This window comes from Notolepis coatsorum (genome assembly GCF_963971535.1).
Source record: "Notolepis coatsorum genome assembly, chromosome: 4".
NCBI classification, from domain to species: domain Eukaryota; kingdom Metazoa; phylum Chordata; class Actinopteri; order Aulopiformes; family Paralepididae; genus Notolepis; species Notolepis coatsorum.
This window is the reverse complement of record NC_140168.1, coordinates 13,529,408-13,544,407: the sequence shown is the minus strand read 5'-3', so window position 1 is coordinate 13,544,407 and position 15,000 is coordinate 13,529,408. Positions and strand designations below refer to the sequence as shown.

The following is a 15,000-nucleotide window of genomic DNA, read 5'->3' as shown; positions in this document are numbered from 1 at the left end:
TCCTAACTGGGGTGGGTAGTTCATTCCACCATTGTGGGGCAAGGACTGAGAATAGGCGACTTCTCTTTGATGACCCTCCCGGAGCTTGGATAGGAGTAGGTCTGAGGCGGCCAGAAGATGCAGAGCGTAGGGGTCTTGAGGGTGTGTAGTTAGAGACCATTGACCGGAGGTAGGCGGGAGCGGTTCCCTTTGCCGCCCGTTATGCTAGGTCGAGGGCCTTGAAGCGGATTCGTGCAGCAATGGGGAGCCAGTGCAGGTCCCTAAGAAGTGGGGTGACATGGGCCGACTTCGGTAGGTTTCGGAATAGGAAGCCAACCTTCTGCCGAAGCTTGGAGGCGAGGCTGTCAATATGAGTTTTGAATGAGAGCTTCTCATCGAGCCATAGCCCAAGATATTTGTAATCGGTAACTCTCTTTATAGAAGAGCCATCAATAGTAGATATGAGAAGTTTAGTAAAGTCCACATTTCTAGCTCTTGAGAATATCATAAATTTAGTTTTCATCGAGTTAACGACAAACCTGAGCTGAGAAAGGGTGTCCTGCAATGAATTAAAAGCGAGCTGCAAGTTGACGGTAGCAGCCAGCGGGCTATCCGCAATACAGTAAAGAATAGTGTCATCTGCATACAAATGGGCTTGGCAACCGGTTAGTGAAGAGACTAGCTCATTAATGTAGACAGTAAAAAGTACAGGCCCCAACACCGAACCCTGTGGGACACCTTTTGTAACAGTTAAGAATTCCGAATTGCCTGTGATGATTTTATACATTGACGTCGGAGAGATAGGTAGTCATGAAACCATGCAGAAGCACCCATATCCTAGCCGATAAAAGCAGGTGGTGATCGACTATGTCGAAGGCTTTTGAGAGGTCGACAAAGAGGGCCGCGCAGTGCTTCCTCCTGTCCAAGGCAGAGACTATATTGTTGGTTACAAGAGTGATAGCAGAGATTGTACTATGGCCAGGTCTGAAACCGGATTGGTGAGGACTAAGAATAGAGTGGCTTGAAAGGAAGCACTTCAATTGCGAACTGACTAAGGTCTCAAGTACTTTGGCCAAGCAAGGAAGGGTGGAGATTGGACGATAGTTATCCAGATTATCTCTAACACCCCCCTTGTGTAAAGGGATGACTCGTGCAGACTTCCAGTTCAGTGGGAATGAGCCAGAAGAAATTGATAGATAAAAAATATGAGTTAACGGCTCTCTAATAATTGGCGCAGCTAATTTTATGAAAAAAGAGTCCAATTGATCCTCACTCGTCGATGATTTAGGGTCTATGGATTCTAAAACTTTGAAGACCTTCGAAGATGTAAACGGTCGAAAGGAGAAATGAGGGACATGATTCATGGGGAGAACATCATCAGAGACCTCCAGGGGAGGGAGACCTGGAAACAACCTATCAAATAGGTGACCAGCTTTAGAGAAGTGTTTATTAAAAGCAAGGCGAATGTCATTCGGATCAGAGATCACGCAGTCATTTATCGTAATACTAAGGGGCAGAGTGCTAGAAGGCAGATTTTTGGTCAAATTAACTGCACCCCAGAACTTGGCAGGATTAGAATAGGAGGTGGTTACAAGATTTTAAAAGTAATCCGTTTTAGCTTTCCTTACAGCTGAAGTGCATTTATTTCTGAGCTGTCTAAATGACAGCCAGTGCTGGGGATCGTGTGTGCGTCTGGCACGGGACTAGGCATTATTCCTATCATTAAGGAGGGTAGCCAGCTCATGAGTAACCCATGGCACCACCCTAGCTTTGATCCTAGTCATTTTATATGGGGCCTGCTTATCTACAAAGCAATTAAATGCACATATAAAGGAGTTAAGAGCGTCCTCTATCTCATCTAATTGGCCCACGCAACTCCAATCCCAGTCATCCAGATCCCCCAGGAACTCCTCTGCAACAAACCTCTTAAAGTTCCTCTTAGAAACCAGCTGAGATGTAGTCTTTTTCACTTTTATATTTCTCACAGATGCAATGGGACAGTGGTCACTGACTCCCAATGCAAAGACACCACTGGTATATTTGCTAGTCCTGTTGGTGAAGATTATATCTAAAAGGGAGGATTTTGAGTAATCTTTGGGGTTTGGTCTGGTTGGTTCAGTAATTAGTTGTGATAAGTTGATGCTGCAGGTTTGATTTTTAAGCTGCAGAGAAACATCACTTAGCCAGTTGAGATTTAGGTCACCTAAAACGAGCAGTTCATCTTCACAGAACATCGACAGCAGATTCACCAAAGTGTCGGTTGCATGAGAGTCAGCTGAAGGAGGGCGGTAAATGCTGACTACTGACCTTGTTGTCGTCCATGACAGTGTTGAGGGACTCTATCCACATGGGGTCGATGTCTCCGTCCAGGACGATCCACTTGGGCCCATCGTGCCCCAACGAGGTCAGCTCTCTCATGGTGTACGAGAACAAACCTGAGCGAGAGGAGAAATCCTTCCTTTTCATCGTTTGTGTTTTATCATCTGTGGCTGATTTATTCTAGAGGTGCACTGATCGACACAGCCGATATGAGAACCAATCCCATCCACTTTTACTAAACAGTATAGACTTCGTTTTGGGGTAATTGAACATAAAATGATTGAGCTAGAAGCTCATTTCTCTCCATTAAAAAGATCTAACATCCTTCTGTGTGCCAAAGAAATGCAGAGTCACTTTGCTTTGTCTTACACGTTACACATAGTTCTTGGTACTTGATTTTACGAGGGGAATTCTCCCCCTCTTCTTCTACCAATATCATGTTTGAGTCTGGTATCTCCGCCTTAAATCTGATACCAGTATAGATATCGGTGCTTCCTTATAATGTACCAATAATAATAGTTTTGGGGAATTTGTGAATAGATTTTGAATCGGTAGAGATAGAATTGCAATTATTAAGTGAATCGATTTGTTTTTGCCATAATGTTTCTCTCACCATCCTTCCACTCTCTGGTGGCAGGGTGCAGGTACCCGAACAGCTCGTCTGTGGTCACAGCCTTGGGGTTGATGTCGTTCCACACCGGCTTCATCTTCAGGTTAGCGTAGGTTCTGTGGAGGGTCTTCAGAATCTGAAGCACAAAAGGTTACGATAATACAGCGTGTTCATTTCATCGTTGTACATTGTATTACATGCTTTGTGTTAGCCTCATACGATAATTGCCTATGTAATTTTTTTTGCCAAATTGAGATTTCTGCCTAACTGTACTCTCCTCACACTGCTGCATCGCCCTGGCTTAGTGCCTATGTCCTCAGCCAATCAGAACGCTTGTTACGTTCAAAAATCCCCATCTGCCTAACTCACTCGTGTGACTTGTGCATTTTAACGTTACATACACAGACGGCGATCGAATGACTTAGGCACGTATAACAACTGCCTTAGTGTACGACATGTATGTATGTACGAGGAAAAAATTCCTAAATCATGATATATTTTGTTTAAAGGTCACCTTATTTTGTTACGCAATGGTTGTTGTGTTTTTGTATTTTTGCAAACTTGTTGATACACCTTGTGGAACTTATTTTCAAAATATTAATTAAAAACTTTTTTCTTATTTTCCAAAAATCGTGAAAAATTACTTAAGCAAATTATCGTATGAGCTAATGCCGTGTAATATGTAATATGTAGCTGGCTCTTGTGTCAATGATGTAATAGGTACCTGGCTCTTGTGTTAATCATGTACTATGTACCTGGCTCTTGTGTTAATCATGTACTATGTAATATGTACCTGGCTCTTGTGTTAATCATGTACTATGTAATATGTACCTGGCTCTTGTGTTAATCATGTACTATGTAATATGTACCTGGCTCTTGTGTTAATCATGTACTATGTAATATGTACCTGGCTCTTGTGTTAATCATGTACTATGTAATATGTACCTGGCTCTTGTGTTAATCATGTACTATGTAATATGTACCTGGCTCTTGTGTTAATCATGTAATATGTAATATGTACCTGGCTCTTGTGTTAATCATGTAATATGTACCTGGCTCTTGTGTTAATCATGTAATATGTACCTGGCTCTTGTGTTAATCATGTAATATGTACCTGGCTCTTGTGTTAATCATGTAATATGTACCTGGCTCTTGTGTCAATGATGTAATATGTACCTGGCTCTTGTGTCAATGATGTAATATGTACCTGGCTCTTGTGTCAATGATGTAATATGTACCTGGCTCTTGTGTCAATGATGTAATATGTACCTGGCTCTTGTGTTACTCATGTAATATGTACCTGGCTCTTGCCCGTTCCCGGTCCTCCAACCACAAACACAGAGTGCCTGACAGCCAGTAGCTCCTCCAGCTGGGTCACCTGACAAACACACACACACGTGGAGCGATCACAATGTAACACACACACTGGGTCACCTGACAAACACACACACACGTGGAGCGATCACAATGTAACACACACACTGGGTCACCTGACAGACACACACACACATGGAGCGATCACAATGTAACACACACACAGGGTCACCTGACAGACACACACACACATGGAGCGATCACAATGTAACACACACACTGGGTCACCTGACAGACACACACACACATGGAGCGATCACAATGTAACACACACATGGAGCGATCACAATGTAACACACACATGGAGCGATCACAATGTAACACACAGCTGGGTTCCCACAGACATTGCAAAATGAAATTCAAGGACTTTCACATACTTTTCCAAGCACTATTTTTCATTTTAAAAGAGCATTTAAAAGGATATAATTCACTTTTAATTAAATGCTGTTTTTTTATTGAAAATAAATCGGATCCAATATTTATGGCTTAAAAACAATTTCTGACAATTAGTTACACTTTAGATAAAAAAATATAAATTTCTTGATTCAGATTATTTTTTTATCATGGATGAACAGAACTTTCTATGTGAATGGTTGATTTGAATTTCAATTACCTTTTAAGCACCTTGTTAAAACATTGGCTGTTTTCAAGGAATTCCAGGCCTTGACTTTTTTTTGGTATAAAATCAAGCACTTTAAGCACTTCAAGGACCTTGTGCGGACCCTGCATACAGCGTTCATTCCAAACACAGACACCCTGGACTCCTGTAAGAGCCACGTCTAAGGAGGACGCTTTCACACCTGAGTTCATCAGTAAGAGCAATTTACTTTTTGTATCGAGATAAGGTTCTTTGTTCCCTTCAACATCAAGACTCTCCTCGTAGGAGAAGGACAATTCACCATCCCTATGATCATTCAGAATATTTGTATCACATTTCTGTATGTTGTGCCAGGTATAATGAATGCAATGGACTCTCTTTGGTTAAAATCAATACATTTTAGATGAGTAAATTTAACCATTGCACTGCACTTTTTGGACAACACATGCAGTTGTACCGGGGCGACAGTGGCTCGGGAGGTAGAGCAGTCGTGCGCCAATCCGGAGGTTCCCGGTTCGATTCCCGCTCCTACCCGGGCAGCGTGTCGAAGAGTCCTTGAGCAAGACATTTAACCCCGAACTGCTCCCGATGAGCAGGTTGGCACCTTGCATGGTCGCCTCCGCCGTCGGTGTGTGAATGAATGGGGGTGAATGTGAGGAACAAATTGTAAAGCGCTTTGGATAAAAGCTGCTATATAAATGCACCATTTACCTTGAGTTAGGGCTGACCTCGACTAGTCGAATAGTCGACTAATCGATCGAAAGGAGCCATAGTCGACTGCCAACCTCTTAGTCGAATGCAAAAAAGTATTATATATATATTTTTTGTATCATTCTTTCCAAAAGAAAAGAGGCCTAGAATCGTGGTGAAGTCACAAAGGTCTATGGTCTGGTTCTGATAAGATCAGAACCGGCTGGATCGTCCTCTGCGTTGTGAATTGTGTTTCCTAAAAACCCTTGTACTTTAAAAAGACCACCTGGTCTTACTCGACAGAGCTAGGCAGCAGGAGAAATGAAGAGGAGAGGTTTGTAACAGCATCTGTTTTAATTCAAAGTTAAGAATGTAATTACAATGAAAAATGGATTCTGCAATGATATAAGGGTACTCAAGTACTATGCCACCGATCCCTTATATCAGACTAATGTTTTTTTTGATCAAATTTTTTATTATTATTCACATGAAACAAGACAACACATTAACCACAATCACAGTACATAGAACTTCACAAGAAAATAACAAAAACAATAATAATAATACAGACTAACAATTATACAGACAAGAGAAAAGAAAACAGAGTTCAACCTTCTAAATTTTAATTCCAAGGGGTACTATCTAATAAATGGTCTTTCCCAGTGTTCAGCCCTGATTCCCGGCCGTGTGACCCTATATTAATAAAACGTACATCTCCAATCCACCACAAGGACCATTTTTTGAGAACACGACCCGAAAACAGAGCAATGAACCTTCATGAAAATACAAAAACCTGTAGAGGTGTTCCATAGACTCACAGAGACCGTGTAAAAGTGGCCAAACAGTGAAGAAATAGTTAAATAGCTGCCCCCCCATAATATCCCCAGCTAAACTCAAGATGACAAGACAAAAGACAAGACAGACAAAACATTTCCTCCTCCCCCTCCCAAGAGACCGCCGGACTCACCCGAACACGCACCTCAACCCCGCTCAGCCGCACACTGCGGTCTTTACCTTCTCAGCTGCTGCGAACCATAGGTCAATTCCAGCCTGCCCCACCCCAATCACCCGGGCTGTGGATATCTCAAAATAAATCACATCCAATAGAGTTAGGGACCAGTTAATCATTGTAAGCTTCTCAGGCTCCTTCCATCTCATTGCTATTAGCTTCTTCGCTGCTGTGACGCCCGCTAGGACAACCCTTTTCAGTTGTACGGACGCGGGTAGTGTCGTTATATCGTTCAGGAGTAGCGTAACAGCTGTGAATGGGATAGTTAAGCCACACAGATCTGAAAGTTTGTCCGTTATTGACCTCCAGAAGCGGGCCACTGGTGGGCAATCCCAATACATATGCATATAAGTGCCAGTGGCCTTTTGAGAGCACAAAGTGCACCGAGAGTCGGTTATCAGTCCCATAGCATATAGCTTCCTAGGTGTAAGATAGGTCCTATGAATATAATTAAAATTAATTTGCTGGTGATTGGGGTTGCGGGAAGATAATGCCACATTTGCCCAAACATCATCCCAGTCAAACTCGGGGTCCAACTCCGGGATATCCACACGCCAGATTGTATCCAATGATACATTTTTATACGTGGATTGAATTAAGAGCGTATAAAAGTCGGAGACAAACCCTCTGGATGTCGTCCTGTCCACTATGAGCCTGAGGAAGGGGTGTGGGTGCAAGGCTTGAGCCCACGGTACGCCATGCGCCCTCAGTGCTGACCTTAGTTGAAGGTAAAGAAAGAAGGACTCGCCGGGAAGATCATAAAATTCTCTTAAGTCCTGAAACGCACGGAGGCCGTTCTTATCATAAATATCCTCCAGAGTATGCACTCCCCTCCTTTGCCATTGAGGAATATTAACCGGCTTGTGTCCAACAAGTAATTGCTGGTTATTAAAAATTGGAGAGTCCAGGTGCCAAGGGCATTTAACCCCACACGACCTCTGTACATTACGCCACGTTTGGATCACGTGAGTTATGATCGGTCCATACCTCAGCCGGCATTTCGAAATAGAGACAGTGGAGTACACTACATCCTGCAATCTTAGCGGAGATACCGCCGCCGCTTCTAAGGAGCGCCACGATACAGCCTCTACAGGGTCTAGCCAGCACATCAGAGGTCTCAGTGAAAAGGACCAGAAATAAAGTTTAAAATCAGGGATTGCGAGGCCCCCATCTTGTTTTCTACGTTGAGTAGTAGCCCTTTTGATTCTCGGGCGTTTGTTATTCCAGATAAACTTAGATACCATCGATTGTACCTTGCGCCAGTGGTCTATTGGAGGGGGCAGGGGGAGCATTGAGCTAATAAAATTTATCCTAGGCAGGATGTTCATTTTGATTATGGAAGCCCGGGCTTGTAAGGAGTTAGGAAGGGACGACCACCTGTCTAGATCCTGGCGTATTTTATCATAAGTACCCGTGAAGTTGTACTTAGTAGTTTGGTTCAGCGTGGGGAATATCTCTATGCCCAAGTATTTAAAATGTTCTACTATGGGGATATCAGCTGGTAGTCGTACCGCCTTGGCCAGTTCATTAAGAGGTAGGCAGGCTGATTTGTTCCAGTTAATCTTAAAACCTGACAATTTACCAAAGTCGTCGATTATCCTCAATATTTTTGTGGCCGACCGGGAGGGGTCGTCCATGAAAATCAGCAGGTCATCCGCATAGAGAGCAATTTTGTGTGGAGTATTGTTGACCATTATGGGGACGATGTCCTCCGATTGCCTAATAAATTGGGCCAAAGGTTCGAGGGAAAGCGCGAACAGTCCCGGGCTCAAAGGGCAACCCTGTCTAGAAGATCTGGAGACTGGAAAGAGTGTGGAACAGTTTTTGCCTGTCAGTATCATCGCAGACGGCGAGGCATACAGGACTTTAATCATATGAATAAAACTCTTTCCAAGACCCATGACCTCAAGTACCTTCCACAGGTATGACCACTCAAGTCTGTCAAACGCCTTCATGGCATCCAAAGACAGAACTGTGGATGGAGTTGTATTGTCTTTACTGTTATCGATTACATGCAACAGCCTCCTAAGATTATCTGCAGCCAGACGCCCCGGGATAAAACCAGTTTGATCGCAGTGTACCAATACAGACATAAATCTCTGCAGGCGACGGGCCAGCACCTTGGCAAACACCTTTAAATCGGCCCCGAGAAGACTCAAGGGTCTATAGCTACCACAATCATTGGGATCTTTGTCCTTCTTGAGAAGTAATGAAATCAACGCCATATTGACATCTCTTGAGAACTCCCCTTGTTCGATAGCGTAATTGATCATATCGAGCATCAATGGACCCAGTTGGTCCCAGAAAGCTAAATACACTTCGGGTGGAATACCATCCCAGCCTGGTGCCTTACCCCTCTGCATTTCAACAATCGTCTCCCTCAATTCTACGAGAGTAATCGGTCTCCCCAGTTCCTTGGCCTCTTCCTCAGAAATGTGGGGTATCTCAAGCCCGCCAATGAACGATTCAAATTTAGAGTCATCAAGATTACCCTCTGAGCTATATAACTGTGAGTAAAACTCTTTAAAAGTGTCATTGATCTTTTTCGAATCAGTAGTGACTGCACCCTGGCTCGTCCTAATCGAGGGGATATCCGAGAAATGATCATTTGAGCGTATTTTCATTGCCAATAGATGGCTAGGTCTGGAGCCGTGAAAATAGTAATTTTGTCTTGTCCTATGTATCAAGAACTCAGACTGTTGTTTAAGTATGGAGTTTATTTCTTTTTTGACTATCTTACGTTGTGTGTTTAGTCGTTCATTATAGTTAGTTTGCAAGGATGCGTATAGGTCCGCATATAATGATTCCAGTCCTTCTAGCTTTTTTGACCGGGATTTTCGCAAATTGGAGGCAAATAGTGTGACATGACCCCTGATAAATCCTTTCAATGCGTTCCACAGGACCCTAGGGTCTTCTACTGTGCCAACGTTGATCTGCAAAAATTCAGCTAGTTTACTCCTGAACTCAGAACAGAAGTCATCGTTCTTTAGCAAGGTCAAATTAAAACGCCATCTGGGAGCTCTTGCGGAGAGCCTGCCAAAGGTTGCCGTAAGGAAAATCCCCTTGTGGTCTGAGAGAGCCAAGGGAACCAATGAGACATCGAAACTATCAAACATATTAGGGGACGCGAATGCATAGTCAATTCGAGAGAAGCTTTTGTGTCTGGCTGACAGGTGAGAGTAATCTTTGAGGGTGGGGTTGCATAAGCGCCAAAGGTCTGTGAGCCCCGTGTCTTTGGCCCACATCCTAAGGGCCTTAGAGGCCCGTTTTTGGTCGCTCGTTTCAGAGGGCCCGGACCTATCCATCTCCGCATCCCAGCACGCATTAAAATCGCCACCCACAATGAGAGCGTATCCATTAAGTTCCAACATATTCTTCGTGATTGTATTATAGAACGCTGAATCAAATGTGTTAGGAGCATACAATGCTATTATAGCCATCTTCCTATGCAAGAATTCAACTTTTGCTATAGTAATCCTTCCCTCCGTGTCCGACCATACATCCAAGATTTTGATATCAAGGTTACGTCTTGTAACTATGACTACTCCTTTCGTCTTATCATCGGCTGAGGATGAGGAGATAACGTGATATTGCCGATTTGCCAGTCTTGACACGTCACCTACCAATAAATGCGTCTCACTAAGGAGAGCAAGGTCAATATTTCTCCTCTTCAATAGCCAAAGGACACTGGCACGCTTGTGTGGGGCGTTAAGCCCTCCTGCGTTCCAAATTAAAATATTCAATTTAGCCATGGTCGAGCTTGTATAAATGCGTAGAGAACATACCAGTGCAGCCAGGCTGAGTACAGAGGTGCTGATCCCGGCGGGCCCGGACGGTCAATCCCAGGAGTTCAGAGGAGGAACAATTACACACATATAAGACAACAGTACATAAAACACATAAAAATACCAACCCAGCTACAACCCCCCCTCCTTCTACTCTAAACCCTAACCCCCCCGTCCTATTATAAGGCCCCCTATACCCACTCTCCAATCCCCACCCTATGCCCCATCCACTGAGGATGGTCATCTTCCTATCACTTCCCACTAGAGACATGGATCAATAAGATGCTCCCCACTCCAACCCCCCTCTAGATAAACCCCTGAGTAAACCCCCACTAGTCCAATAAACACAAATAATAATAAAAATAAATTCAATAAAGATATCGGTCAAAACCCACCTGAGCCCTGGCCCCAACATGAGACAACCATAATGGTAAAAATAGCCATTATTAAATAATAACTCCACATCAACCTGCAGCCAACTATTTCCGAATCTGCGCTTCAACGTCGCATTGTTATAGCCTAAAAGGGTATAGGAAAATTCAAAACAAAATTAAATTAAAGCATCCCAGCCGATAGTCTAAGGCAGGGTCGGGTCACAGGTTAATTGTGCAAAATTGTGTGAACAATGTCAATTAAACAATGACAAAAAAAAGGAAGGGAAAAAAAAGGGTTATGGTCAAAGTGCACCCCTTTAGCTGTCCCTCTGATCAGGCACAACGGCTGAAATGACATAACCTATGTAAGAATAGAATTAAACACATTCATTAATTAATCCGGGGATGGTAATAAGCAACACCTGACACCACCTGTTATCATACATTGTTTCAATAAAGATATCGGTCGGAGCAGTTAGTCCAAGGTAGGATCGAATCACAGTTAAATTGCTCATTCAAATGCCATTAAAACAGCGACAATAATTATTATATAATTACTCAGCATCAACCCTGTAACCATCTACCTTGGAGTCTGCATATTAATGTCGCAACGTTATAGCATAAATGGATCACGGAAAATTCAAAACAAAATTAAGGCAAATCAGCAGTTAGTCCAAGGTAGAATCGGATCACATTTAAATCGCGCATACAGATGACATAAAAACAGCGACAATAAGAAAGAAAAAAGAAAGGAAAAGAGGGTCATGGCTAAAGTGCAGGCCATATAACCATATAGCCATGAAGTGCAAGCCATACCCGACCCAACCTGTTATCATATATTGTATATGCATATTCAACCGACCTTGGCTTCTACTATGGATCCCAAAGCTCAAAACAACCTGGATATAAAAATAAAAGCATACCAGAAGTTAGTTAGGGATTCGATCACTCTTGAATTGTGCAAACCAATGTCCCTTTGAACAGCAACAGCAACCAAAATACGTAACCATTAACGGGTCTCGAATGTCTCAGCGCAGACTATAGACGAAGCCCGCTGGCTAGCCCGAGGCTAGCGCGTAAGCTAGTGATGAATCCGGATAGCACGTTAGCCTATTATGTACATTGTTCAGCTAGCTCGTTAGCTTCCAAAGAGGCGATACACAAGTATGACCATGAGGTCAGCTTTAGCAAGTAACAGAAGTCATTGGGAAGCCCCGCTAGTTGGATGGGCATTGGGCAGTTAGCATGTCTGGGCATGACAGCAAGTATTTGTGAATAGTCGGCCTAATCAATGTATATAGGCCCAAACCGCCAAGTCACTCACCCGCCATAGATATCAAGCAACAGACTCGGGTATCTCCGCGAGATATTCCTTCGCTTTAGCCAACGACCAAAACAAACGCTGACCACCGACCTTCTCCAACACAGATAATTTCGCGGGAGCGAATAACGTGGGCCTCAGGCCTAGTTTCCATAGCTTAGTCAGGACCACCTTGTATTTGCCTCTCTGTGCTTGAACCTCCAGTGTAAAGTCTTCGAAAATGGCCACTTTGTGATCGCCAAGCCTCAGATTACCCCTTCTGGTACGAGCCGACCGCATGATGAGTTCTCTCTGCTGGAGTCTGTTCAGCTTGACTATGATGGGCCTCGGCTCTTTGTTCACGCCGGGAGAAAACCTGCCCGCTCTGTAGGCCGATTCACAGATAGGAGGCAAAGGGAGGACGTCCGTCCCTAGTATTTTCTGCAGCAGTTCGGGCACGGTCTCAGAGAGACGGCCTTCACCGCTGGTCTCCGGTACTCCAACAATCCTGACGTTGTGGCGTCTATCCCGGGACTGCATCTCCTCCATTGCCGACTGTAGTTTGTTGACTTCAGCCTGCCTAGCCAGCAGGGCGGATTCGAGACCCGCCATCTTCTCGCACTGTAATGATACCTCCGTCGTTAGCGTGGCTAGTTCGTTAGCATTAGCCGAGGAGACAGCGTGCATCGTCTCCATCTTGTCTGTCAGCGGTACTACCGCCAGCCGTATTTCTTCTGATATCTCACGACGGAGGCTGACACAAAAATCCGCCAACACTTTCTTCTGTGCTTCAGCGATGCGTGTCTCAGAGTCTGCGTGTAGCTTGGTCATGACCAAGAGCACAGTTTCGCTTAACTCCCCGACAACGGGCGACGGTGCGGCCAGGCCCGGCGGTGATGGTTTGCTGGTTGGGGCAGTCATGGCTCTGGTTTCCACCCCCGTCATCGTAGAAAGTCGAAAAAAGTCGATGAATGTATACTAAACACGACGACCTAGCAAACAGATAAAAAACAAATACAAATAAAATAAAGACTAATGGGGAGAAACGTATATTCAGCACGGTAGAAGGGAGCTCATGTGAAACACGTCTACTCCATGATCGCTCAGCTCCCACCAAACTCATATCAGACTAATGTTAAAGTAGATTAAAGAATGTTAGTTGTTCCGTTGTTGATGTTCTTTGTTGTCTGGCTGGCAAACAAAGAATAGTCTATTCTCCCTCCAAAAGCTCTTGTCCGTTGCTTCTCCTCTGCCCGCGTCCTGTCCGCTGTGTGAAGGTGGGTGTCATCCTGTGGTGGTTCCGTTTCAGAGTGTCTCCCCACAGTCACAACACCCCCCCCCCCCCCTTATATCAAAAGCCTGGAGTCTCTGCGTGATGTCACCAGAGTGACGTCAAGCAGATGTGTTCCTCCAATCACGGCCTCTCTAAGTTTGAATTTGAAATAGAAGGTTGTCCTCAGTAAGCCAACCCTCTCTACTTTGTTTAAGATCAGAGAATAGTTTCACTGTCTATCTAACATAATACTTTGGTAGTTGACCCCAAGATATATATATTTGAATTGAGATTGATTACATAAACACAGAGATATCATTTTTGAACAGTTTCTTGTGAAGCTAACTGAGGATCACAGTAGGTATAATTAAGTCCACTTCTTCTAGTTTCCTAATCATATTCTTTTAACTTAAATCAATAGCTATTTTATACAGTTATTATTCAACACATTTAAGTATTTTCCAATGTAGAGTCAGAAGTGGCCTAATTTCAAACGCTGTGATTCTTATTCATACACATGGCATATTTTATATCATTCGATTCAGAATTATTACCACAATATAACAGGCCCATTTGTAGTTCATATTAAACTAATCTAAGTATAGTAATAGACATTTGAAAATGTACTTTGTGTTAAGCAAGGCAGGAGAAAACCAGGTGGTCACATGAAATGCCGGGCGTCTGTTGGGACACCCAATACTGCTTTGAAGTGAGATAACCAACTGTTCTCAGGGAGATGTTATCTCTGGTTTTAAATAGAAACTTGGAAGTAATAAACGGGGGTCTGCTGACAGCCCTAAAAGCTGGCCGACCAGCGTGACCAGTATCCTGTCGTATTTACATAGTGTTAGGTCCAGTTTACCCAGACCAACTGACATTCTTCCAGTGCCTAATTTAATCAATCACTTATCACTGATCTAATGTGAGACTTCTAAAACCCATGTATTTTAACTAACCAATATTCAACCAACATAATATTTCCATAATGATTGGGCAGTTTGGACTGATAATTCCACTACAGTGGCTAACGCTAATGGCACGCATACCAGAGGCTAACTGCATAAGAAAACAGGCACAGAGGCACTGAAAGAGGATTACACCCATCTAATGAACACTAGACAAATATCAAGATATCCATCAGTGGACCAATTGCATGCTTTTTCAGAGGACAAGAAGCCTTCAGTCGACTCCTTCAGACATTAAGCACCCCCCACAGCCCAAATGGAATGATACAAACAAATAATAATTAGAATTATTTTTAAATATTTTCTTTTTACCAGTCGACTATTGGCAAATTTTGGCCAATCAAAGTCGACTATACAAAACCTTAGTCGGGGACAGGCCTACCTTGAGTATGAAGGTCTCCTCGGGCTGAAGGCGTAGTTCGCTGACAGACTGCCGGACAGCGGTCTCCATCTCCAGGTCCCTCTTCCTGGGCACGTCCAGCTGGGGGAACAGGTCACTGATCAGACCCAGGAAGATGGTCACGTCGTTGGTCACAATCTTCGGCAGGTTGAAGTCCCTCAGAGCTCGCATGAGCACCTGGGGAGAGAGAGGGAGAGATAGGGGGGGAGAGAGAGAGAGAGAGAGAGAGAGAGAGAGAGAGAGAGAGAGAGAGAGAGAGAGAGAGAGAGAGAGAGAGAGAGAGAGAGGGGGAGAGAGGGAGGGAGAGAGAGAGAGGGGGGGAGA

The 15,000-nt window shown here is 43.9% G+C and overlaps 2 protein-coding genes across 2 annotated transcripts in view; both read right to left on the bottom strand.

Annotated features, from left to right (window-relative positions):
• The window catches only part of LOC311227559 (dynein axonemal heavy chain 11-like), a gene marked incomplete at both ends in the record, with an annotated part of 64,719 nt that extends 61,036 nt beyond the window's left edge, over positions 1–3,683 (bottom strand). The window contains 3 exons of the mRNA XM_084313283.1: positions 2,287–2,414; positions 2,912–3,044; positions 3,657–3,683. Coding sequence (XP_084169409.1) covers positions 2,287–2,414; positions 2,912–3,044; positions 3,657–3,683 — 288 coding nt within the window. The remainder of the gene's footprint in view (positions 1–2,286; positions 2,415–2,911; positions 3,045–3,656) is intronic.
• The window catches only part of LOC311226411 (dynein axonemal heavy chain 11-like), a gene marked incomplete at both ends in the record, with an annotated part of 709,106 nt that overhangs the window by 585,716 nt on the left and 108,390 nt on the right, over positions 1–15,000 (bottom strand). Inside the window, 2 exon segments of the mRNA XM_084311837.1 lie at positions 4,209–4,286; positions 14,659–14,853. Coding sequence (XP_084167963.1) covers positions 4,209–4,286; positions 14,659–14,853 — 273 coding nt within the window.